The sequence below is a fragment of the Pelodiscus sinensis genome, chromosome 28 (genome assembly GCF_052426305.1).
Source record: "Pelodiscus sinensis isolate ZL-2025 chromosome 28, ASM5242630v1, whole genome shotgun sequence".
Taxonomy (NCBI): domain Eukaryota; kingdom Metazoa; phylum Chordata; order Testudines; family Trionychidae; genus Pelodiscus; species Pelodiscus sinensis.
In genome coordinates, this window is record NC_143079.1 from 2,074,940 (window position 1) to 2,099,602 (window position 24,663).

Here is a 24,663-nt window from a genome sequence, read left to right on the forward strand (position 1 = left end):
AGTGCAGAAGGGACGGCGCAGGAGAGTGCGGGGAGGGGACGTGCCTGCCGCAGCGGACGCCCATCCTCAGCTCTTCTGCGGGCCTCTGGCATTTTGGCGAGGGGCGTCCAGCCAGGTGTCCCAGGACTCACCAGCACCGTGACTGGGGCTAGTGCGTTCAGGGCTCATCTCCTACTGGACCCCGTGGGCCCGCGTGCCATGGAGAAATCTGCCCGTGGCTGCGTGTGCAGAGCTCGTCTGAACAGCTGGCCGCTGGGAAGTGGCCCAGGAGACTTCCCGGCGCCGCGCTCGTCCCACGGAGCCCTTTTCTACTCCTGGGATTCTCCGTGAGCGACACGGTCCCACGTCGGAGCTGGCACAAATGCTCCCCCGCCGTCCCTGAGCAGCCCTGACGCAGCGGGTGGCTTCTGAATTGCACAATGGACCCTGCACAGGCGAAAAGCCAAGGAAACGGGGCCTGACAGGCGGCCTGCACCCCCGGCTGTGGAGCAACTGCCTTCCTGGCCTTGCAACACGTCTTGCCCAACGCAGCCGCCCCGGCACGGCTCTTGGGACTGCGGCTCTCCCAGCCCGCCCTGGGGAGGCCTCCCTCCGAGAGCCCCGGGGAGCAAACCCCTGCCCGGGGGCTGCCTGCTGCAGGAGGCCACGTTTCAGACGACAGCGCTAGGGCCAGTGCCCGAGGGAAGAGCTGCCCCGGCCATTAAAGAGCCACCTTCTCTCTGCGCCAGGCATCACCTTGGCACTCCCGGAACGCGCAGGCCGCCCCCTCGGAGCTCGCCCCGACCCCGACGCCGCTACTGACCCTGCAGGGCCCACGGGGGCGGGGGGCGGACGGGCCAGCTCTGCAGGGCCTGGGCTCCCGGAGCCGGCTCCTGCCCTTCGGCACTCACCCGCTCTCACAGCAGCTCTGACTCTCCCGCCACACTTGCACCTGCACCAGCGCTTCATTGCCCTGCCACCGTCCGGCTCAGGGGTGGGAAAACACACAGACAGACACAGACACCACTGACACACTGACACACACCACACGCAGACACTGACACACAGACACCGACACACACCAACACACAGACACACAAACAGACACCCAGACACTGACACCGACACACTGACACACACCACACACAGACACTGACACACAGACACCGACACACACCAACACACAGACACACAGACACCCAGACACTGACACCGACACACTGACACACACCACACACAGATACCGACACACACCAACACACAGACACACACCACACACAGACACTGACACACAGACACACAGACACACACACCGACACACCGACACACACCGACACTGACACACCGACACACAGACACACACACCGACACACAGACACAGACACACCGACACACTCCGACACACACCGACACAGACACACTGACACACACCAACACACAGACACTGACACACAGACACACACCACACACAGACACAGACACACAGACACAGACACACCGACACAGACACACCGACACACACCGACACACAGACACTGACACACAGACAGACACAGACACACTGACACACACCGACACACAGACACAGACACACAAACAGACACAGACACACTGACACACACCGACACACAAACAGACACCAACATACACCAACACACTGACACACACTGACACACACACACACCGACAGACACACACCGACACACAGACAGACACAGACACACTGACACACACCGACACACACCGACAGAGACACAGAGCAAGTTCCAGGGCTGCAAAGCCCCCGGGAGAGCCAGGCTCCAGCGCTGGGCGGTGCCAGACGGTTCCACAGAGCGCCGGAGCCGCACTAGCACTTCCAAGCGCTGCTCTTCCAACTTTTAAGCGTAGTCAAGGCCTCGGTCCGCTCCTGCCCGGGCTGCGCCTGAGGGGCGCGAGGCTCGGGGCCCATTATGGGAGAGGATTAGCTTTCGCCCGGCCAGCTTTCCCCTGTGGTCACAAGGCTGTGCACCCTCGGGGTGCTAGGCCCCCCACACCGCCCCGGGGTGCACTGGCTCCCCCAAAGCTCTGCCGCTGGAGGAGGCGGGGGTGGGCAACACTGCCCGCCCGCCCAGCGCTGCGTAAGGGGGGTGCCGAGGCCCTTTCGGGCAGGCCTGTCTCCGCCGTGTTCCTCTGCACAGCAGGCGCTCCGCCGGGCTCAGCCGCAGAGTTCGAATTCCCCCGTGGTGCCTCCCAAGGGCTCCCCCCAGGCCAGGGGAGGCTACAGAGTTTTGAAATTCGGAAACGTTCCCACCACCGCGAACCCCACAGGCCGGGGCCAGGCGGCGCCCGGCAGCCCCTCTCCGCTCCGCTCCGCTCCCACGGACTTAACCGGGAGAGACCCCAGATCCCCAGCCCGCCACCCCGGCTCTGCAAACCGGGCCACACTCGCCCTGGGACCTAACCAGCCACCGTGCAAACGGACAGCCCAGCCAGATCCCCAGCCCGCCACCCCGGCTCTGCAAACCGGCCCACACTCGCCCTGGGACCTAACCAGCCACCGTGCAAACGGACAGCCCAGCCAGAGCCCCAGCCCGCCACCCCGGCTCTGCAAACCGGCCCACACTCGCCCTGGGACCTAACCAGCCACCGTGCAAACGGACAGCCCAGCCAGAGCCCCCAGCCCGGCAGCTGCTGCCCCTCCCTGCACGGGCTGGGCCAAGTGCTCTCCCAGCAGCGACCCAAGGGAGGGCCTGGAGCAATCCCCAGGGTGCCCAATGCAGGGAGTCACTGAAGCGGCAGCCCCACGCGGCCGGCAGCCCCTCCCCCACCGTGGGCACTGGCGTGGAACGGCCCCCCTGCCCCCTCGGGGATGCTCCCCAGCTCCCCCACGGGGCAGGCTGCTCTGCGGTGCCAGGGAGCAGAGGCCCGAGTGTGCGTTTACATTCCAGAGTCCCTCCGGCCGCGGCTGCGTGAGTCCTGGGTGGGAGACCTGCGTGTGGGCCGTGCAAAGACCGCCAGGCTCCCTGGTGCTCGTGAGTGCTTGTGAGCAGAGCCCTCGTGCGGCACGCTCGGCCCATGCTCTGCCACGCCCGGCAGCTTGCCAGCCGCCCCGCACGGAAACTCGACCCAAAGCTCCAGAGCGACTCCCCGGGCAGCCACGCACTGAGCCCCCGAATGCGGCCAGGCCCAACGCCTCTGGCAGCTCCCCTGCCCTGGCCCCCTCTCTCCTCCACCCGGCTCGCCAGCGACACGCCCTGCAGCCCCAGGGGAAACGGATCCTCCCTGGCCAAGGATCCGCCCCACGCCTGGTCCCTGTCGCACGGCCAGGCAGGAGGAATCTTGTTCGGGCTTTTCCCCGCTGCAGACAGCAGAGACGCCTGTGGCCAGCAGACCCTGCCAAGGGAGAAGAGCTGGGCAGGAGGTGGGGGCCGGGCCCCCGCAGCCCTGCCCCTTCCCATTCAGAGCGGAGCGCTTTCCAGGCCGTGGCTGCACGGGTGCAAATGGCTGCTCCAGGGCCTGCGGAGTGGAGAGCCGGGCTCCCGGGGCTCCCCTCCAGCTCTGCCACTGACTTCCTCCGAGACCTCTGGCAACTCACTTCCACTCTCGGAGCCGCAGCATCACCATCTGCCAACCACGGACCCTCACGCGCCCTTGCTGATGGGGGCGGGAGGGTTCCTGCGCTGGGGGTGGGCAAAGCTCTACGAGGCCACAGTCCCGCCAGGCCGCCTGGTTTGCTTGTGGCCAGAGGGAGCCGGCGAACGTGCTCCCGGTTTACGCTCCCTGGAGCAGAGCGTCTGGAGAGGACCCCGCAGCGATGAACAGAGGAACAACCAAGGGTCCATCCGGCCCCGTGTCCTGGCTGCCCACAGCGGCCAGTGCCAGGTGGCCCGGAGGGAGTGGACAGAGCAGGGATTCACCTCCCGTCACCGGCAAACAGGCCAGGCACTAACAGCAGCAGCCCTTGCTAGTCTGCTCCTTAGCCCATGCAGAGCCCACGCGCACGAGTCAGGAAAATCCGGCAGCTGCAACAGGCTGCAAAGACCTGGAGACACATTCCAGGCTAATGAGCCAACACCGAGTCCCCTGCCTGCACGTCACGGGCCTGGAACAGCCCTTTACTATCTATGGCCTTTCCACCCGACTCCATGTGCGTGCCGTGTGGCACCGACGCCTCTCCTCTTCCGCGGGGCTCGGGCACTCAGCACGCCCGGGCGGCTGGCTGGCACGCAGCTCGCGCGCTGAACGCCGGACTCCCCGGGCTGGATTTCACTGCTGTTTCACCGACAGACGGGGGTCTGGGTTAAGTCTGCTGCTCGTAAGCGCCCGGCGGCGGCGAATGGCGCTTTACACACCAGGCTGTGATCATGCTGTTACCACGCCGTGAACAAGAGGTCGGATCCCCGAGCACAGACACAGACCTGCCCTGGTCCCGGGTCAGTGTGCGCAGGAGAGGAGGCGGCCGTGCCTGCAGGGAGGGCAGGGCGGCAAAATGGGATCTGGCAGGCGGGCCCCTAAGGAGCAGCGTTCGGAAGAAGGGAGAGAGGGTGCACAGGGGCCCGGCCTGTCTTTCCGCCTCTGGCGACGCAGGGTGGTACCGGCCCTGCGCTCGCCTGTCGTACAACCGGCCGGCCCTGCCCGGCAGTTTTATCCTGACAGGTTCCGCAACCTACGTGCGTTTCTACACACCGAGATCACAACTCTCCGCCGATCTACGCGCTTCTCTTCCCGCCAGCCCATCTGAGCATGGGGCCAGGCTGTGCCCATCTGCGCGCCCCGTAGCCATTTCCCCACCTCGCTGGCCCCAATGCCTGTTACATGGGCCGAGGCAGGTGATCGTTAAACTGGACTGACTTCACGGGCGGTGGGTAAAGGTAGGGCTCCCCCAGCCCCGCCCCTTCTACCCAGGCTCCGCCCCTTCTACCCAGGCCCCGCCCTATGAGAGCCAAGTCCCCCTTATCCCCGCCCAGCACACGGCCCCAGCCTCCCTGCCCTGGAGCATGGTACTTTCTGGGGGCGGAGCCAGTCTGGCGGTTTGGGAAGGCAAAGCCTCCCCGCGCCTACCGTACCCGCCACCCCACTGACTCCTGATTACTCCATGGAGCGCCGGGCAGCTCCTGGGCGTCTGTCCCATGCCCCCTGCTCCCAGCCTCCCAGGGACCCGAGATGCGTCGTTCTGAGGTGGGTTTAATGGACGCATTAAACGGTCCAGTAGCCGTGTGAGCACAGCACTCACAGCCATCGTTTCGGGGACAGGGCGATGGATAGAGCCTCCTAACACAGATTGCTTCGCCCCTACAATATTCCACGAGGAGTAACGGTAGTTCGGATAGGAAGCCTAGTCCGAACTACCTAGTTCGTGCCGCGTGTAGCCGCGCTGCACGGGGTTCGAACGAGCAGGGATTTAAAAATGGCGGCTCCCCACTTATGCAAATGAAGCCCGGGAAATTCAAATCCCGGGCTTCCTTTGCAAGTGCGGTATGCCTGCATTACCCTCCTAGTTCCAACTAACTCTGTAGTGTAGACACACCCTCAGAGAGCTGGGGCATGACCATGGCAGGGTAAGCGGTTAGCTTCCCAGATCTGCAGCCCCAGCGGCAAGTCCCGCAGTGCAGCCCGGGAACACGGCACCCACCCTCGGGCCGCGACACCACCGGGAGACAGCTCGCTCGGGCGCGGACCTCCGGCCCAGGCGGCAGTTTTTAGCAGCAGGCACCCGATCTTCCTGGGAAGAATTCTTCCTCCATCTGCACCTGGCAGCCTGGAGCCGGGCTCAGCGTGCCCAGACGGTCAGGCTGCCCAGCTGTGGTTCTGTTCTCTGGCCAAACGCCCATGAGGCACTCCAATCCCTTCACCCATGACTCAGTCTCTCCCAAATGTCCAAACAGCACCCCTGTCATCTCTGCACCGTGCCATCGCAAGTGCCAACCTCCCCTTGGCCGGGCAACAGCTCAGCTGCAGCCGGCAGCGAGAGGGGCCGCGGGACGAAGCGGCCTGTGAGCCCTACAGCACCCGCCAATCAGCCGCCAGAGCAGTGACCCCGGGAGCCAGGCAGACACGTCAGTGCCTAACCCAGGCAGGTTTTCAGGAAGACGTTAGGGAGGGCACCTGGAAAATGCAAAAAATCTGAAACTCTCCTTTGCTCCTTTCCATCAGGCCGAGCCGCCTCTGGCTGCAGGCTCTGCCCTCCGCTGGCCTGAGCCAAACACCAGATCTCCAGACATCTCGGCAGCGCTGTCACATTCCTGCCTGCTCGCTATCTCTGCCCTGCGGCTAGGGGGGGGGACCAACTATTGCACAACAGCTGGGGCGGGGAATCGAGCCGACTCCGTCACGTCAGGGCCCCTGAAAGCTCTTCAATAAATCAACCCTGCACGAAGCTGAAAATGGCCCCTGGCAGCAGGTGCATAACCCGGAGCATCTGCATTTAAACCATGCAGGCCAGGCATTGCCAAGCAAACAGCCTCCCTTCCCCGGCCCACCCCATTTCCAGCATCCGGAGCCGAGTACGAGACCAGAACACGCGGGGCCTCTCTTTACCTTGGGTCCCGGCCTCGGCCGCGTCCCGTCCCAGCGCGGGGTCGCAAGGCTCCTTGACAGGTGACCGGAGGGGCGTGTCGGCTTCAGGGGTCTCAAAATTGCCTTCCGAATCCGAGCTGCCAACGAGGGAAAGAATGAAGAATTACCACTCTCCAGGCAAGCTCAGCGGCGTGCCCCAAACTGCCACCAGCCTGGGCCCCGGCTCCCAGGCCGACCCGCAAATCAACCCAGCTGGCAGCCACGGCCGAGTCCTTCCTGACACGGCAAACGTGAAACCAGGCCACAGTGAATTCTCCTGGAAACTTCCCTGGAGCCCCTCCCCGCCCCGGGTGCCCATCCGGCAGAGATCAGTCACCCAGCACCTTGATCCTTGGGTACCTGTCGCGCCGGCCCTCAGCAGGGGTCACTGACCCAGGGGACGTGGCAGCCCTGGGCAGCTCCTTCCTCTGCTGCGGCACCTGCCCTGGGTGCTGGGAAGTTCAGCAAACAAGGCTTGACCTGCGCGTTCTCCCCAGTGCGAGACCAGAGAGCACCGTGCCCCGGAGCCTGCCCCAAAGCCCGGGCACAGCTTCCTGGCTGCCCAGGTGCCTTGGAATCCACACAGCTGAGCATTCTCGAGAAGGGGCGCCGGCCCCGGGGGTTCACCTGGCGAACGCCCCCCACGGGGCGCGGGGAGCCGGAGGGCAGGGCAGAGCTGGCCGAGGCGGATGCAAATGCTGGGGATTCCACGCACAGAACAGTCAGCGCGCGCTGGAGGGGGAGGCTGGCAAGCAACACAAATGCGGAGCCGGCGGGGGGTTGTGCCCCGGGAGGCTGCGCCGTGCGAGGAGGGCCGTTCCACGTGCAAACCCGCCAGGCCCGGAGAGGCCCGTGCAAACGCCAGGTCCCTGCAGAGCAGGGATGCCGAGTACTTGCCTGAAACTCAGGGATTTGGTCTCTGCCTGTGAGTCATCCTCCTCCATCTCTCGCTCGTCCTCACCGCCATCAGCTGCCCCTCCCCGCACCGCGGACCATGTCCACCGGGCCCACTGGACCGGGGAGAGGATCTGCCAGGGGCTGAACGCCATGAGGGCAGCTTCCCCGGCTCCGGCGGCCCGGGGAGGCTTTTCAAAATGGAGGGGAGCGGTGACCGACGCCTGGGACTATTTCGAGCCCAGGCACGGATGTGGTTAAGTGCGAAGCATCGGCTCCTCGCCCTCGGCAGCTTCCTCCGGGGCAGGCTGCCTGCCGGGCTGCGGCGACTCCCCCAGCTGCTGCCCGCCCTGTCGCCGAGACAGGAAAAGCAGCAATGCGTCCCAGATGGCCCCGGCGCGGCACAGCCCTCAGCAGCCCCGGCTCCGCCACCTCGCCCCTCGCCGCTGCATGCCAGCCCCGGACTCCCCGCATCAGCTGGCTGCCAGAAACATACTGTACATTCCCCCGCAGCCTCCCCCTCGGACTGTACTACTCTCGCCGGCGGGGAGGGCGCCCGTCTCCGCGCCTCCAGCCTCGGCGCGCCGGCAGCGCTTCCCCTGCGGCAGGGGGGCTGGCCGGGACCGACGTGCGGGGGGGCGGGCAGGCGGCGGGGGGGCGAAGTTACCAAGCCCGGGCGGAGAGAAGGGGAGAGGAGCATTCAAAGGAACTCCCCCCCCAGCCGCCTTAGCAACAGTCTCGGCTCTGGGAGTGAGTAATCACTGGCTTTCTCCAGCCCTCCGGCCGGCCGGCTCCCTGTTTATCTCTGTGCGGGGGGGGGCTGCACCCCGTGGAGATGCCCTTGGGTTTTTTCAGGCTGCAGTTGGGCTGGACTTTCCCGCCGGCTTCCCTTAGGCATCAGATCCTCGGCCTCTCTGCCCCGTGTGCTGCTGGAGCCGTTCCCGGGGCGCTGCCCGCTGGGGGCCACTGCAGCCCTGCAGAGCAGGGTCCTGCCGCCCACAAGCGGGGGCTGCCTCCCAACACCTCCCAGGTGCGCGCAGGGGCCCGGTCCCCCTGGCCTGGCACGGGGGGAGACATGCCCGGTCCGGCCGGGGAGCAGCGCGCCCACGCGGCAATGGGCACAAGGCAGAGGGGTGGCCTCCCGGGTGGGGGTTCAACTCTCGCCCGCTGCAGCCTAACTCGACGGAAACGCACCGGGCAGCTCGGCCGGGCTCAGGCAGCGCCTGGACTAGGGCTGCAACTGCAACCGTCTCAATGCATCAGTTACCCGCTGGCTCCCGGGGAGCTGGCTGCCACCCCGCGCTGCAGGCTCCCTGAGGGCAGAGCTGAGAGCCAGAAGTGGGGCCAGGAGACAGCTCCTGGGGCACATCAGCTCCCGGGGAGCCAGCTGCTGCCTCACGCCTGGGGGCTCTGCAGTACCAAGCTTGTGCAGCAGGGCAGTCGGCTCCCTGGGGGCAGGGCTGGCAGCGGGAGCCGGCTCCCAGTGCGCGCTGGCTGCCGGTCCTGCTCCCGGGGAGCCAGCTGCTGCCCCACGCCTGGGGGCTCTGCAGTACCAAGCTTGTGCAGCAGGGCAGTCGGCTCCCTGGGGGCGGGGCTGGCAGCGGGAGCCGGCTCCCAGTGCGCGCTGGCTGCCGGCCCTGCTCCCGGGGAGCCGGCTGTGCCGCGGGCTCTGAGATACAAGCTTGGTACCGCAGAACCCCCAGCCTGTAACCGCTACGATTTTTACCAGCTACAGTTACCTAAACAGGTGCTTTCCGACATCCCATAGAAAGACCCTCCGTGATACAGCGGGGGCCACGCAAAGAGCTGGACAAACAGGACAAACAGCCCCCTGGCTTTCAGGAGGCCACTGTCCCAGCCACGAGCCCCACGCCCCTTCTGCAGGACACAAGGTTTCCCACCCCTCTGGGCCTGGCTCAGCTGCCGAGTCTGCATGTCCTGCTCCAGCACTTTTTCGGAGACCTGGGGGGCACCCAGGGACAGACAGGACCCCCTCGACTGACGGGCAGGCTCTGTGGCATGGTGCTCTCTGGGTGCCTTGGAATCCACGCAGCTGAGCATTCTCGAGAAGGGGCATTTTAACCACCCCAGGGCAGCACGGCCCCTGCAGCTCCCCGCCATGCCAAAGAGAAGGGGGTGCTGCAGCCCACGCGTGCCAGGGACGCCCCCTTACAGGGGTGTCAAGGGGCCTTTGCAGTGTGGGCCACTGGCTGTTTCTGGGGCTGAGCCGCGCCCAGGGGAAGAACAGCCCGAGGGTCTGACAGCCACGCCACAAGCATGCACGGGGCCACCTCCCCCCCACCCCCCGCTGCACCCCACAGCACCCAGTCAGCAACTAGCCCAACCCCCTGCCTCCGACACTTCCCTGGGAGCCCGGCTCCATTCACTGGGGACCAGAGGGAAGCTCGTTGAAGTCACGCAGAGCCAGAACCAGAACCAGGTCTCCTGGCTCCCAGCCTCGTGCCCTGCCCGCAGGGCCACACTGCCTCTGGCGGGAGCGCCCGCGATGCAGGACAGTGGAACTAGCTGCTATTCAGGGGTGGGGAAACGGAAGCGACGTCTGTGCGGGGTACGGGCACCCCCGAGCAGCTACGAGCTGCAGCGAAAGCCGAGGGAGCAAGACATGCAGTGCTAAAAACTGCTGGGTAGATGCAGGCGGCCTGGCCTAGGCGGTGTCTTGCCATCCACGCCACTATTTACACTCGCACTAGCCACACGTGGTCTGCACACCACCGTGAATGCAGCCACCCCACGAGGCACCGAGGTGTTAAGTGACTCGTCCAAGGTCACACAGGAAATCGGTGGCAGAGTCAAAGAGCACACCCAAGCACCCTGACTCCCAGCAGTTGCTTTAATAACCAAGCCCTCCTCCCTGCTGGAGGGCTGGAGAGGGACTAGGAGCCCACGCTTTTCCCCTGCAGCGTATGGGCTGCAGAGCACAACCTGATTTGGGGGAAGATCTTTACAGAAGCAGATCCGGAGAGCTGTGACATGGCATTAAGGGCCCTCTTGTGCCGCAGGCTAGAAGCTGAACACTCCCCCTCTCCCCTCCCCATCCAAGGCTTCCCCAGTCACTGTCTGTGCAAGGGCCTCGCTCGTGCGATCGCAGGGCTGCATTAAAACCAGCACACGGCAACCTGGCTTTTCGGCCAGTGGCTCTGCGGAGAGACGCCGCCGCGAACGCTGAACAGTGCAAGATGGCCGGGCGGTCGGCAGGAGGAACCCAAGTCCGCCGCAAAGGGGAAGTATCTGGCTCAGCACGTTTGTATAACCCTCCACTTGTTGGACGGGGATCAGAGACACGTGAGCCAATCGGAGGAGGAAATGAACAGCATCCTTCTATTGTGAGGGCGGCACAGTCAGTGCTGCCAAGAAAGGAGCCTCCCGTCAGCCACAGGAGAGGAAGGAGCAGGCAGCGGCGGGGGCGGTGAAATCAAACTGGAACGCGCCTGAGACCGGCGGGGGAGCTGTGGACACAGACGCACGTTTATCCGGTTAAGTAATTACACGGGATTTAACATCCCGGGTTTCGCAGCATCTGTACAGACCGTCCGGTCCAGCTGCTTTCGGGGAGGAAGCCGGCAGCGCACGAGCCTCACATGCACCGAAAGGCTCGGCAACCATCCCTCATTTGTACCTTGCTCAGGCTTTTCTAACAGGAAAAGTTTCTTCGTTTTCATAGACTCACGGGGCTGGTAGGCATCTCCATCGGCCGGCGCTGAGCTAGGACCGAGTGAGCCCAGACCATCCCTCACAAGCGTCTGTCCAACCGTTTCTTAAAACCTTCCTCGGAGCGGGATTCCCCAACCTCCCTCGGCCCCGTCAACGATTGTCCTGAGATCCAGCCAATTACCTCTTGTCCTGCCCTCCGTGGCCGTGGCCGGCAACCGGCCGCTATCCCCGTGGTAATTTGCTCACATATTTGAAGCCTTTCACCCCCTCCCCCCGGGGTTCTCCTTTCTACACCAAACACGCTCGGCTCTCTCAGCCCTTCGGCCTGGCTCCTGGCTTCTAGACCTTGCACTTTTGTGGCTGGCCTCTGGACCCGCTCCGATGCGCCCAGCTCTTCCCTCTGACCCGGGAGTGAGCTGGAACAAGGCGCCGCGCAGGCAGCACCGCCTGGTGGCAGAACCGTGAGATGCAGCCCAACGTTTCCCTGCACAAGAGAAGCCCTGGGAACGAGGTCTCATCTCTCCCGCGGCTGCTCAAAGACTCAGACTGGAAGGTCAGAAGGGACCATTTGGGATCATCCAGCCTGACCTCGCACGTTGCAGGCCACAGAACCCCCCTATACACACACACTCTCTCCCCGCCCCGTGACAGGCCCTGAACCTCTGGCTGAGTCACTGAAACCCTCAAAGCTGTATTTAAAGACGCGGGTGACAGAGAATCCGCCTGTTTCACAGGCTTGAACAGCAAGTGCCTCGTGCTCCATGTTGCAGCGGAAGGTGAAACTCACCCAGGTCTCTGCCAATCTGATTCCTTCCTGATCCCGGCCATGACCATCAGCTGTAGGCTGGGCTGTGGGCTAAGCTCCGGGCAAGGCTCCCGGGCTGCTGGAAGAGCAAATCCAGCGCTGAATGTTGCAAACGCAAAATCAAGCCTGCTCCCACCGGGAGGCCAGAGCAGCCCTGGTCCACAGCTTCAGCCCCCGTTGGTTAACTGGAACCAGAATGCCTCACCCATTAAGGGTAAGGCTTACCCATAAACTGATTAACCATGCACATCCCTAGCACGGGTACAAAATCTGCATCCACATCTGCCACCACAAAAATGATCCGTGGGTATCTGCACCCATGGGGAGCTGCAAATTTGCAGGGTTCTAGCTAAAAAAATTGTATCCGCATCCACAAAAATGAGTCGTGAATATCTGCATTCACACCTGCCAATGCGGATACCATGTAGATTAAGTAGATATCTGCAGATCTGCAGGGCTCTACAGAACTGGGTATTTTACACATCAGTCAAGGGGCACAATTCATTCAGGACGTTGCGTTTAAAAAGACGTGTGATGGTGTTTTTACTCTCCAGGGTGCTAGTGATTTCACAGAACAAACAGGCCGGATTTTGTGCCATGCTGCTGTATTTACACCAGAGCTCTGTTGCGTTTTAAAATGGGTGCCTTTGTCATAGGAAGATTGCTTATTAAAAGCATGCAAGTAAGCACAGTCTTTATCACTCCCTTGCAAAACGCTGATAGAAATGTAGCTGTGTTAGTCTGGTGTAGCTGAAACAAAAAACAGGACTGTGCAGCACTTTAAAGACTAACAAGATGGTTTATTAGGTGATGAGCTTTCGTGGGCCAGACCCACTTCCTCAGATCAAATAGTGGAAGAAAATTGTCACAATTTTTTTAATTGTATCCAATTATAATTGGATACAATTAAAAAATACTGGAATTCTTCACAGGAGGCAAAAGCTGTGCCAGTGAGAGGCACTCTGCAAAGCACCTGATAAGACAGATAAATAGAAGGTTTCATCACAAAATTTCTTCATCTGTTGCGACACCGAAGAGGAATGTTGGATAACGCCCAGGTGCCGCTTGCCGGCAGATGGCAGAGAGAAAATGTAAGCGAAAGCTTTATCTAGTTCTTTTGCTGACACTCTGCCTAGTCTAGAGAAGTAGCTCGGACCTAGGAACGAGGGAACGATGGCAATAGTAAAGAAGGCTACTAGGAAACAGGAATAAAAATGGGGGGGGCAGAAATGTATCTTGTGGAAAACATTCTGCAAGCAAGAAAAAGAAAAGGCGTGAGATGCCGTATCCGGGTGAGGCCTAATCAGTGCACAGCAGAGCAGAATTCCTTCTCCACCGGGCTTACCGTGTGTGACGTAGTGGGGGGTAACCTGCTAACTCTCTGGCTGCTGTCTGTAGCACCACGGAGCAGACAAGCGATGAGTCACTATGCAAAGAGGGTATCCCAACTGGTTTGGCCAGCTACCCCCCAGGGAGAGGAACAAAGGAAGGTGGATGCTGCCCTGGCTGGGGGGCAGGGCTGGAGGGGAGTGCGTGAGTTCCTGGCTGGAAAGCAGGGGAGAAGGAACTGGGGAGGGGGCTGGGATCCCCCCTATCTCAAGGGGGGCACTGAGGCCTCTTAGCCCCCAGTTCCTGTAACCAGATTACATCTGTGCTATGCTGTATCCTGGAGGAGCAATAAATCACCCTCAATTCCACTGGCTGGTGGAGTCTGTTTGTGCCATTTCGGGGTGCAGGAGGCGGGGGAACCCCAACGTCCGTCACACCAGGTGTTTGCTTCTTTGCAACTGTGTTACATTGCTGACTCGTGTTTACTTGGTGCTCCACATTGGTGAGACCCCATCCTTTCCTGCACTGCTCCTTCCTAGTGATCCCCTCTGCCCCCCGATCCTTTCCTGCACTGCTCCTTCCTAGTGATCCCCTCTGCCCCCCGATCCTTTCCTGCACTGCACCTTCCTAGTGATCCCCTCTGCCCTGATCCTTTCCTGCACTGCTCCTTCCTAGTGATCCCCTCTGCCCCCCGATCCTTTCCTGCACTGCTCCTTCCTAGTGATCCCCTCTGCCCCGATCCTTTCCTGCACTGCTCCTTCCTAGTGATCCCCTCTGCCCCCCATCCTTTCCTGCACTGCACCTTCCTAGTGATCCCCTCTGCCCCCCGATCCTTTCCTGCACTGCTCCTTCCTAGTGATCCCCTCTGCCCCGATCCTTTCCTGCACTGCTCCTTCCTAGTGATCCCCTCTGCCCCGATCCTTTCCTGCACTGCTCCTTCCTAGTGATCCCCTCTACCCCCCATCCTTTCCTGCACTGCACCTTCCTAGTGATCCCCTCTGCCCCCCGATCCTTTCCTGCACTGCACCTTCCTAGTGATCCCCTCTGCCCCCCGATCCTTTCCTGCACTGCACCTTCCTAGTGATCCCCTCTGCCCCCCGATCCTTTCCTGCACTGCTCCTTCCTAGTGATCCCCTCTGCCCCCCGGTCCTTTCCTGCACTGCTCCTTCCTAGTGATCCCCTCTGCCCCCCGGTCCTTTCCTGCACTGCTCCTTCCTAGTGATCCCCACTGCCCCCGGTCCTTTCCTGCACTGCTCCTTCCTAGTGATCCCCTCTGCCCCCCATCCTTTCCTGCACTGCTCCTTCCTAGTGATCCCCTCTGCCCCCCGGTCCTTTCCTGCACTGCTCCTTCCTAGTGATCCCCTCTGCCCCCCATCCTTTCCTGCACTGCACCTTCCTAGTGATCCCCTCTGCCCCCCGATCCTTTCCTGCACTGCACCTTCCTAGTGATCCCCTCTGCCCCCCGATCCTTTCCTGCACTGCTCCTTCCTAGTGATCCCCTCTGCCCCCCGATCCTTTCCTGCACTGCACCTTCCTAGTGATCCCCTCTGCCCCCCGATCCTTTCCTGCACTGCTCCTTCCTAGTGATCCCCTCTGCCCCCCATCCTTTCCTGCACTGCTCCTTCCTAGTGATCCCCTCTGCCCCCCGGTCCTTTCCTGCACTGCTCCTTCCTAGTGATCCCCTCTGCCCCCCATCCTTTCCTGCACTGCTCCTTCCTAGTGATCCCCTCTGCCCCCCGGTCCTTTCCTGCACTGCTCCTTCCTAGTGATCCCCTCTGCCCCCCGATCCTTTCCTGCACTGCACCTTCCTAGTGATCCCCTCTGCCCCCCATCCTTTCCTGCACTGCACCTTCCTAGTGATCCCCTCTGCCCCCCGATCCTTTCCTGCACTGCTCCTTCCTAGTGATCCCCTCTGCCCCCCATCCTTTCCTGCACTGCACCTTCCTAGTGATCCCCTCTGCCCCCCGATCCTTTCCTGCACTGCTCCTTCCTAGTGATCCCCTCTGCCCCCGATCCTTTCCTGCACTGCACCTTCCTAGTGATCCCCTCTGCCCCCCATCCTTTCCTGCACTGCACCTTCCTAGTGATCCCCTCTGCCTCCCGATCCTTTCCTGCACTGCTCCTTCCTAGTGATCCCCTCTGCCCCCCGATCCTTTCCTGCACTGCTCCTTCCTAGTGATCCCCTCTGCCCGGATCCTTTCCTGCACTGCACCTTCCTAGTGATCCCCTCTGCCCCCCGATCCTTTCCTGCACTGCACCTTCCTAGTGATCCCCTCTGCCCCCCATCCTTTCCTGCACTGCTCCTTCCTAGTGATCCCCTCTGCCCCCCGATCCTTTCCTGCACTGCACCTTCCTAGTGATCCCCTCTGCCCCCCATCCTTTCCTGCACTGCACCTTCCTAGTGATCCCCTCTGCCCCCATCCTTTCCTGCACTGCTCCTTCCTAGTGATCCCCTCTGCCCCCATCCTTTCCTGCACTGCTCCTTCCTAGTGATCCCCTCTGCCCCCCATCCTTTCCTGCACTGCTCCTTCCTAGTGATCCCCTCTGCCCCCCATCCTTTCCTGCACTGCTCCTTCCTAGTGATCCCCTCTGCCCCCCATCCTTTCCTGCACTGCTCCTTCCTAGAGATCCCCTCTGCCCCGATCCTTTCCTGCACTGCTCCTTCCTAGTGATCCCCTCTGCCCCGATCCTTTCCTGCACTGCTCCTTCCTAGTGATCCCCTCTGCCCCCCGATCCTTTCCTGCACTGCTCCTTCCTAGTGATCCCCTCTGCCCGGATTCTTTCGTGCACTGCTCCTTTTGCAGCCTGGTTCTGTGCAACTGCCTGGCCCTTCCTAAGTGGAGCACTTTGCATTTGTCCTTTATTGAATTTCATCCTATTCACTTCAGACCACTGCTCCAGCTCCAGTTGATTGTGAATCCTCGCCCTGTCCTACAAAGTGTTTGCAGCCCTCCCCAGCCTGGGACCAGGCACAGACCTGACGGGCGCATCTCTGCTAGACAAGGCAGCAACTCCTCCTGCTTCCCTGCCTGCCCTTCCCGAACAAGCTGCCTCCTCCCATCCCAGGCATATGAATTCTCCCCCCAAGTTTCTGGGATGCCAATTATGCCAAAATAGTGATTATCCCCTCGTCTTTCTAGATCCTCTGTCTGGTTTGTTCCCTACGCAGGTTGAACTAGGGGCGATAAATATCAGTTAATTGAATAGTCGAGTAATCTCAAGACTTTATCGGTTAGTTGATTATTCCATGTGTGACGTAGTGCGGGTACCTTGCTGGTTGCTAGGCTTGGGCTGTGGGTGACCCCCACTGGCTGCTGCCTGTACCACGGCCCAGCCGAGTAGCTGACGGGACAGGGAGGTGACCTGTTCTACCAGCTACCCCCCAGGAGAGGAACAAAGGAAGGTGGATGCCGTCCCTGGCTGGGGGCAGGGCTGGAAGGGACGGTCTTTAGTTTCGGGTCTGGGAAGCAGGGGAGAAGGAGCTAGGGAGGGGGCTGGGATTGTAGAGCCCAGCCACCCCCCATCTCAAGAGGGGACACTGAGGCCTCCTAGCCCCAGTTCCTGTAACCAGATGACATCTGTGCTGGGCTGTATCCCGGAGAGGCAATAAACTCCCCTGTTCTACTGGCTGGTGGAGTCTGTCCGTGCCATTCCGGGGGTGCAGGTGGCGGGGGACCCCCACACATCGCCACACCATAGTCCTTGGGGGCGGGGCCGGCAGCCAATGCGGGCAAGCCCCACTCCTGAAGAGCCCCCTGCTACTCCACACTGCAGGGTGCCAGCTGGGAGCTGGTCCACAAGGGGAGCCCGTTTAAAAAGCAGCTCCCCTGGCAGACTGCTGTTGCCCTGTGCTGCTACCTCTAATAAAGCAGCAGCACGGGGTGGCAGCAGCCCCTGTCGGGGGGGCGGGTCTGAGCTCCTGCACCTAAGGCAGGCTGCCTGCCCGCCCAGCTCCTAATACACTTCAAATGCAGGGGTAGGTCCCAGACCCATTTCAAGCCAGGACTGAGCCGGGCGGCTGGCCACGTTGACTGGCAAACGGGGGAGAGGGGAAGGCGTGTCGTCTACAGCATTAACCTAGGAGCTTTTGCTTATCGGTTAATCGACTCCACTATCACATCCCTAGGTCGAACCTCTCTAGTCCGGCACCCTCGGTATCAAACCAGGGAATTTGCCGAACCACAGGAGGTCGATATTGTCTAACAGCATCACTGACATGGCCCCTGCTTGCTGGGCTCTGAGACAGGCTCAAGCAGAGCTAAATACCAGCCACGAGCACTGAGAGCCAGGACCGGGGACTATAAACAAACTTTAAGAGACCACAGAAAACTTGGCCGCACCCCTGCTAAGCGGACGCCCAGCTCACTACAATCACGCTGCACCAGGGATGTTGCTGGGCCAGAGAGTGCCGGTCTAGAGAGGTTCCACCTCTTGAAAAATACTGAGGAGTCCCGTGGCACCTTCCAGACTGTGTGTGTGAGAAAGTGCCACAGGCCCACTCGTCGTTTCTAAAGTTAACGTGGCACCCCCTCCGAGATGAATTTCTTGAGCTGCTTTTCAGTTTCTTGATTGGGCCGGTTGGAGGCAATAGCCACTAGAGGGCACGCGAGGGCGGCTTCTTCACAGGAAGACGAGGAGTTAAACATTACAAGCCTCCCTTCCCGCCACTCGCTGAACTATCTCATAGGCGTGTCTGGGATGCAGAGCCCAGAGGAACAAGTTGTTCCCAGAGCAGAGCCAAGTAACACTTGCCAGTGGGTTTGAGGGGAAAGGCTTCCACCCTCGAACGATTTCCTGCTGTGACCACGTTTACGTCTGCCGGAACTGGACCGCGTTCCCCAGTCAGAAAGTTCAAAGTAGCTGCAGAATTAGCCCCCTCCAGTTCTCCCCACCAGCGCTCACAAGCCTGTGGACTTGCTGGGCTGGACCGTGCCACGGGGCAGCTCGTTTTCCAAGTTACAGACCGACACGGCTGCCCGCTGAGACGCCTCCGAGTGCGGTTAATTGAGTGTGGAAAGGGCTGGCTTGGCACCGCCAGAGAGCGAACACGGCCAGCGTCTCCACCTGGTGCCTCAGCCTGGCCTTGCCAGATGCCATGCGTGGGCAGCGGGTATCGGGGGAGGCCAGGCCTTCCCAAACTGCCTGGCTGGCCTGCCCACACTAACCCGTGGCTCCCCCAGGGTCCCGGACTGAGGCTGGGGGGTGTCCACCCTCCCTGTGCTCGGTGTGTGTGCGAAGGGTGGGGTGGCCAGCCCTGCAGTGGTGGAGGCGTGGCTCCCATGGGGCTCCTGAATGGAAGGGCGGGGCCTCAGTCTGATGGGGCGGGGCTAGGGGCTTGACTCCCCCAGCCACAGGTTCACCCACCACCCAGGCACACGGGATGGGGGCGTCTGGCTGTGGACACCTGCCCCAAATGTCTAAGAGCAGCAAGGAGCCACAGCTCCATCCGTCGCTCCCCCCGCGCCAGACCACGCCCGTCCCCAACGCTCAGCCCGCCGGGGTCCTGGGCACAGCCGCCCTCCGCTGCCCTTCAAAACCGCCCCACCCTTGTCCTGCCAGCCTCTCGTCAGGCCTCTTCCCGCGCCCGCCCCCGAGCCACGTCGGCCGTCGCCATAGCGGCATAACATTTTGCGGTTGCTAGAAGACGCGCCGGGCCAGCCGCTCTGAGGACGCCGGGAGGAATCCTGCGGGGGCGCCGGGGGGCCTGCTCATTCAGCTGCATTGGGGTGCTCACCCCGACTCCTCCCGCCCCAAGGGGGTGTCCATGCACCTGGGCCGTGGCCAGCCGTGGCCTCTCGCAGGGAAGGAGCCTCCCACGCTGCCCTCTGCGGGCCTGGCTGCAGGGAAGCTGTTTGAGGCATTTTTCCGAGCCCCTCCCTCCCTGGAAGCGGTCTTTCCGCCCAGCTCCCAACTAACCACCTCAGGGAGGGAATGTCCCCAAGGGGCAGTGGCGATTCTCCAGGGACGCCGCCGCCCTGGAGACGAGCCGGAGACATCAGCTGATCCGGGCACACGAACGCAGGTACAAGATTCTGTCTCCCGCCCTTAGCCCCGTTCACCACCTGCCACCCGGACCCTACGCGCTCAGTGGCTGCTGGATGCGGACACGGCCCCCGGCACGGCCAGGGCAGCATCTGGCCGCAAAGCACGTTCCAAGTCTGGAAAGCGCTGGCGGACTGCAACAGGCTCCGCACGAGAGACGCTCCCCTGCCAGCATCGGCGTGCCCCAGCCCGCACCCGGGTTAAGTTACCCACGCTCAGGGCAGTCACTTGGCAGGGAACCGAGCGGCCGCTTATCAGTTACACTGGGCCGGGCACGCACTGAACTACAAATCCACCACTGGCTGGTGAGACAATGAGCTGAAAATATCAAGAGCAGAGAGAATTTTGGAGAAGCAGCCACGTCTTGGCTGGAGGCCACGTTCCCCCTGATCCAGAGGTGGGGAACCCTTTTCTCTGTGCTACTGACCCACAGAAAAATCCGTCAGGGGGGCTGCACAAAAGAGAGAAGCAAAACCACCCAGACATTCCCCTCGCACACCAGAGCTTGGGGGCCCCCTAGGCTCTGGGGTAGGGCCAAAAATGCAGGGTTCAATGTGTGGGAGGGGGCTTGGGGCTGGGTGGAGTGGGGGTGCAGGATCTGGGTGAGAAAAGGCCGCAGGGCTAGAGCGCTAGGTCCCCTATGCTGGAAGGGGTGCCCCATGTCTCGGGGGCCAGATCCAGCCTCCAGGCCGTAGGTTCCTCACCCCGGCTCTGACTGTTTCCATCCACATGTGGATTTTTAACAACCACGTGCAGAATAAATGTTGTGATGTGCGCTGAGGCACGTGTGGATGTGCACCACCAGGAGAAACACAAGCCTCGCGGTGGGCGCTCTGCGTATCAGCCAGACAGCATTGGACTCTCTCCCGAGAGCTGCCCAAACGCCCGGCTTACAGGGAACGCTGGCGGAGGTTTTGAGAGGCACAGCGGAGGTTTCAGACACAGTGAAATCTGCCGTCCTGTAGGGCTCCCTGCCACGGAAGTGAAGCAGCAGAAACGCCACACAGGGACTGGGGCTAACGTTAGGACCAGTAACAACCTGCGTCATTTTAATGGCTAAGAGAAGGGTCATCGGATCCCGTGCACCGGGGAAGCTGCCAGACGGCAGGGAGGAGCCCGGCTCTCGACAGACGGCATTGCCCCATTGCTCCAGTGTATTATGGCAGTTTGCCACTTTCCGCTGAGCTGCCAAGGTTAGGCCATGGCCAGGGAGGACGGAGAACCTGACGGACAGGTCTGCTGTGCTCTGAGAAAGCATGCGCCGCCGCAAGGCATGGGAAAGGCCCATCTGACGCCAAGAAGCCTACGGAGGAAGGCCCAGCTCTGGGGGAGGCAGCACGCAACTCCCTCCCGTCCAAACACAACGGCCCCCTGTCTAGCCACCAGGAGAGCAGGAATCCGGGGTGCTCCAGGGAGCCCCAGAAGGAAATGCACCGGGGCCTTCGAGGCGGTTCCAATGGAACGCTTCAGCCCGTTGATACCACGCTGCGCTCAGAGGTGACATCTGCCATGGTTAAAGGCTGGAGCAGCCTGCATCCGCAACGGGCCCCCGTCTGCAACAAGCTCCCCTCCTCCCAAGACAGGCAGGGAGCTGCTCCAGCCCCACGGGTTCATCTTAACTGGCAAGCCTCATCCGTTACGGGTGAGGTTAACCGGGAAACCCTTCACATCCCTAATACGATCTGTATACTGGCCTCACGCTGTTGGCTGACCTTATCCTACCCCCAAGGGGAACAGAGTCAAGCTAAAGCCAGGCTCCGCTGGGAATCACCCATTCACAAATGGACAAGGGACAACAAACAGCAGCACAGTGACGGGGAACCCGGCTACAACCATCAGGCGACGTGGAAATGTACAGGCGGTTTCCCTAAGGTGACAGTGTGTCTCCTGGACACCAGAGGTGCCGACTGGTCTCCATCACGGGGTCCCTCCTCTCTGCCCGCCCACCCTGGGCTTGTTCTCGTATGAGGGTGGGCACGTGCCCCCACGTCGGTTTTGTCAGCCGGGCTCCGTTTCCAGGATGACAAAGTGCTCGGGGCCGGGCCCCTTTAGAAAGCAACACACCGAGTTCAGGTGCGCCAGGCATCGTGGTTAACAACACAGACTGGCAAGGAAGCGCATCTTGCCAAGACGGGGAAGACCCAGCACACAGCGCGCAGAGAAGAGCCTCCGGCTGCCTAGAGATAGTCGGGTTACACCAGGTAAAACCTTCTGGGGCTCTTGTACATTTCACAGGCAGAACGCGGAAGGGCTTATCAACGGGTTGAGTAGTCGGTGGAAATTCCATCGACTAGTAAATGAATCACTAGTTAACATCCTTATGCACCTGCCCGTAACGGCCTGCACCTCCCCCTGCCTGCTCCGGCCAAACCAGGTCTTCTCCTGTAACAGCCCCATGAATTTCATCTCATGCCAGACCCTTGTTATTTTTTTCTCCTGGTTGCAGCCTCTGCCTCCCATCCCCCAGACCTTCTGCCTTGGACACTGGCTGTTGTACTAATTGATTTGTTTTTAGAATGAATGGTGGAGTCAGGCTTTACCCGGCTTGGCTGGCTTTTGTCACACCCGGGGCTGTTTCTTACACGCCTTTTGCACGTACGTAAGGGCTGCAAAGCAAGCAGCTGCTTTCCCATGCCTGTGGCATGCGCTCCCCTCTCAGGATTTTCTCACCCATCGTGCTGGCTGATTTGCTTCCGAGCGCTGGCTGTCGCATTTAGCGGCCAATCCAGGGCGGGCTCTTCTGCACGGGAACAAATCACGTGCAAGACAGCACAGCTGGGAAACACAGCAAAGACTTGGAAAGCGAGGATTCCGCAGGTCCAGAGCCAGTGTTTGCAATGGCCTGTTAAATATTTACAGCAGGGGAACACTGGCTTTGGGCGTCCCCTCCTTCTCCAAGACATTAGCACACGTCAGTGCACATACTGCATGAAACGGGCACTGGCTATCTCAGGGCATAACCAAAGCCGCAACTTAATGCCACGTACGTCCCACGTGCCTCATGACTTAGCCTGTGGGTATATTTCTTTTTAAATCTGACTATTAAGAGTAGCCGCATACTTCCTAACATGCAGCTATTCCGGGAATGGGGAACGCAGCAGACAACTGGCTTTTTCTTTTCAAGTTCATCCGAAAGTTGGATTTTATCACTGGCAGGGCCCTTTCTTTCTTCTGGCGAATCACTTCATCATGTGGTTTTGCTTCTATTTACAGATTTCAAACTCTGCTGGCTGCAAAGAGCGTTTTCTGGAAACGCTGCTTTCTGGTCTTACCACGCACATAACCACGTCTTAGTCCAAGTTCTCTGCTACCTTTTCTAGCCACTGCTGACAGGCAGCAGTGCTCTCCGGCAGGGGCCTCAGGCTTCTCACTGTATGTTAGGCCTGGGATATCTCTGCGGGGTTGCGATCGGATCTAGCTGAAAACTTCAGGGTTATACCGACAGGTGCTGAGTTTGCCAGGTTTCCGTTCCCATCTGAGAAACAAAGTCCCAGCAAGCCAGAGCGGACTGATGGGCCAACTCGGATTATTCCTCAAGGGCAAAGGCATTTTGAGGATGCACATTTCAAAAACGGACCAGACTTTTACCCCCCTTGAGAGAAACCTTACGACCCTCTCCCTCTCTTTCCTAACTGTTCCGAGCCCGCTGTGGTCTCGCCAGTTAGAGCAGTAACAAGGGCCACTCCTTACACCCTGCCGGGTAGCTACGAGGTCTCTCCATACCATTTATCGCTCGTGATAAAGCTTCCCTCCTGGAAGTTCCCATTGAGGCTGGGAAACGTAAACAAAACGGCAACTACTGGTTTCGACTTGAACCGCCGGCTAGGAGACCCCCCAGAACACCGACGGGCCCAGGGGCTGCAGTTTCAGCAGTAGTGGTATGAAACAAACATCTCACAGCGCTGGGCCTGGAAAGAGGCCTCTGTCTAATACCCCCTCCAAGCCCCCCTCCTCTCTAGCTCGTACACACGCTGGCAAACCCGGCCTCCTGCATAAAACAGCTCCCATTAGCAGCCGGCCAGTTCTCTCCGCAGCACAAGGAGCGGCCCATAACTGGTGCTTCTGGGGTCATGCTCCATAGCCCTGAAACACCAGAAACCTTCCCAGGCCCAAGGGGAGGCGCAGGGGCAGCTAGCACAGACTGGGGGCCGCTTGCTTTGCTCAGGGCCGCCCTGGCACGTCTGGGAATCCAGCCCCCCGCAGCTGGGGGGCTGCCAGGCAGGCCTGGGGACACGGATGGGGGGGAGTAACGCGCGGGCCAAGCCCCCTCTGCCAGCCCGGCCGGGGCCAGGAGCGCACAGCTGGGCTCCTAGGGCCCCGCCCCTCCCGCCCCCGCTCACCTGGTCTCCTCGCGCCCGGGGGGGGCCTGCCCCTGCCCCTGCCCTGCAGCCGCCCCGCTCTGCCTCTGGCTCTGCGCCCCGCCCATGCTGCCCGGCCCGGCCCGGGGGCTGCTGGCTGCGGGACCGGGGCTGCGCTCGCTGCGCTGCGCTCGGCTGGCTGGGGCGCCCGGGCGGCCTCGGCCCGACCCCTCTGCGTCCGTGCAGGGCGCGGCTCCCCTGGGAGCGCTCGGGCTCCTCCCCGCGCCGGCCGCCCGGGCCAGCAGCTGCTGCAGCAGGGGGCAGGGAGTGTGGGGGCCCTACAGTAGAGGCGGAGTGGGGGCAGGGAATGTGGGGGTCCCTGCAGTGGGGGGTCGGGGGGCTAGGGAATGTGGGGGACCCTGCAGTGGGGGGGCGGGGGGCCAGGGAATGTGGGGGACCCTGCAGTGGGGGGGCGGGAGGCCGGGCAGCAGGGGACAGGGAGTATGGGGGCAGGGAATGTGGGGGGCCCTGCATTGGGGGTCAGGGGGCCGGGCAGCAGGGGACAGGGAGTATGGGGGCAGGGAATGTGGGGGACCCTGCAGTGGGGGGGCGGGGGGCCGGACAGTAGGGGACAGGGAGTATGGGGGCAGGGAATGTGGGGGGCCCTGCAGTGGGGGGTCAGGGGGCCGGGCAGCAGGGGACCCTGCAGTGGGGGTGGGGGGGCCGGGCAGCAGGGGACAGGGAGTATGGGGGACCCTGCAGGAGATGGGGGGTGCCCTGCAATGGGGGTCAGGGAATGTGGGGGGATGGCCCTGCAGAAGGGGGGAGCAGGGAGTCGGGGGAGGTAACCCTTCTGTCGTACTCTGCCCTTGGGGGGCTGTGGGTGGGATGCTGGCCCCGGGCTGGGCACGGTGCCTGAGGACAGATGTGAATAAAGTGGAGAGAGTCCAGAGGAGAGAACAAAAATGAAAACCCGGCCTATGAGGAAAGGCTAAAAACCGGGGCCCTTTTAGCCGTGAGAAAAACCTGAGAGGGGGAGGGGCCCGGAGGGCTGGTGGGCAGACACGGGTGAGGAGCTGTTCTCCGGGGCGGGAAAGGACACGCAGCCAC

General features: G+C 61.7%; 1 protein-coding gene across 6 annotated transcripts in view; it reads right to left on the reverse strand.

Moving 5' to 3' along the window:
• The window catches only part of TACC1 (transforming acidic coiled-coil containing protein 1), a 60,316-nt gene that overhangs the window by 28,871 nt on the left and 6,782 nt on the right, over nt 1–24,663 (reverse strand). For 2 of the 6 annotated variants that reach the window (XM_089773833.1, XM_089773832.1), the window contains exon 2: nt 6,496–6,611. Coding sequence is in view for 4 of the 6 variants with exons in the window: in XM_075910985.2 (XP_075767100.2) it covers nt 6,496–6,611; nt 7,411–7,562 (268 nt within the window). In the remaining 2 variants the exon portion in view is untranslated. Of the gene's footprint in view, nt 1–6,495; nt 6,612–7,410; nt 8,030–23,595; nt 23,771–24,663 lie in introns of those variants that run through there. The other 4 variants (XM_075910987.2, XM_075910985.2, XM_075910986.2 and 1 more) reach the window with 4 other exon arrangements.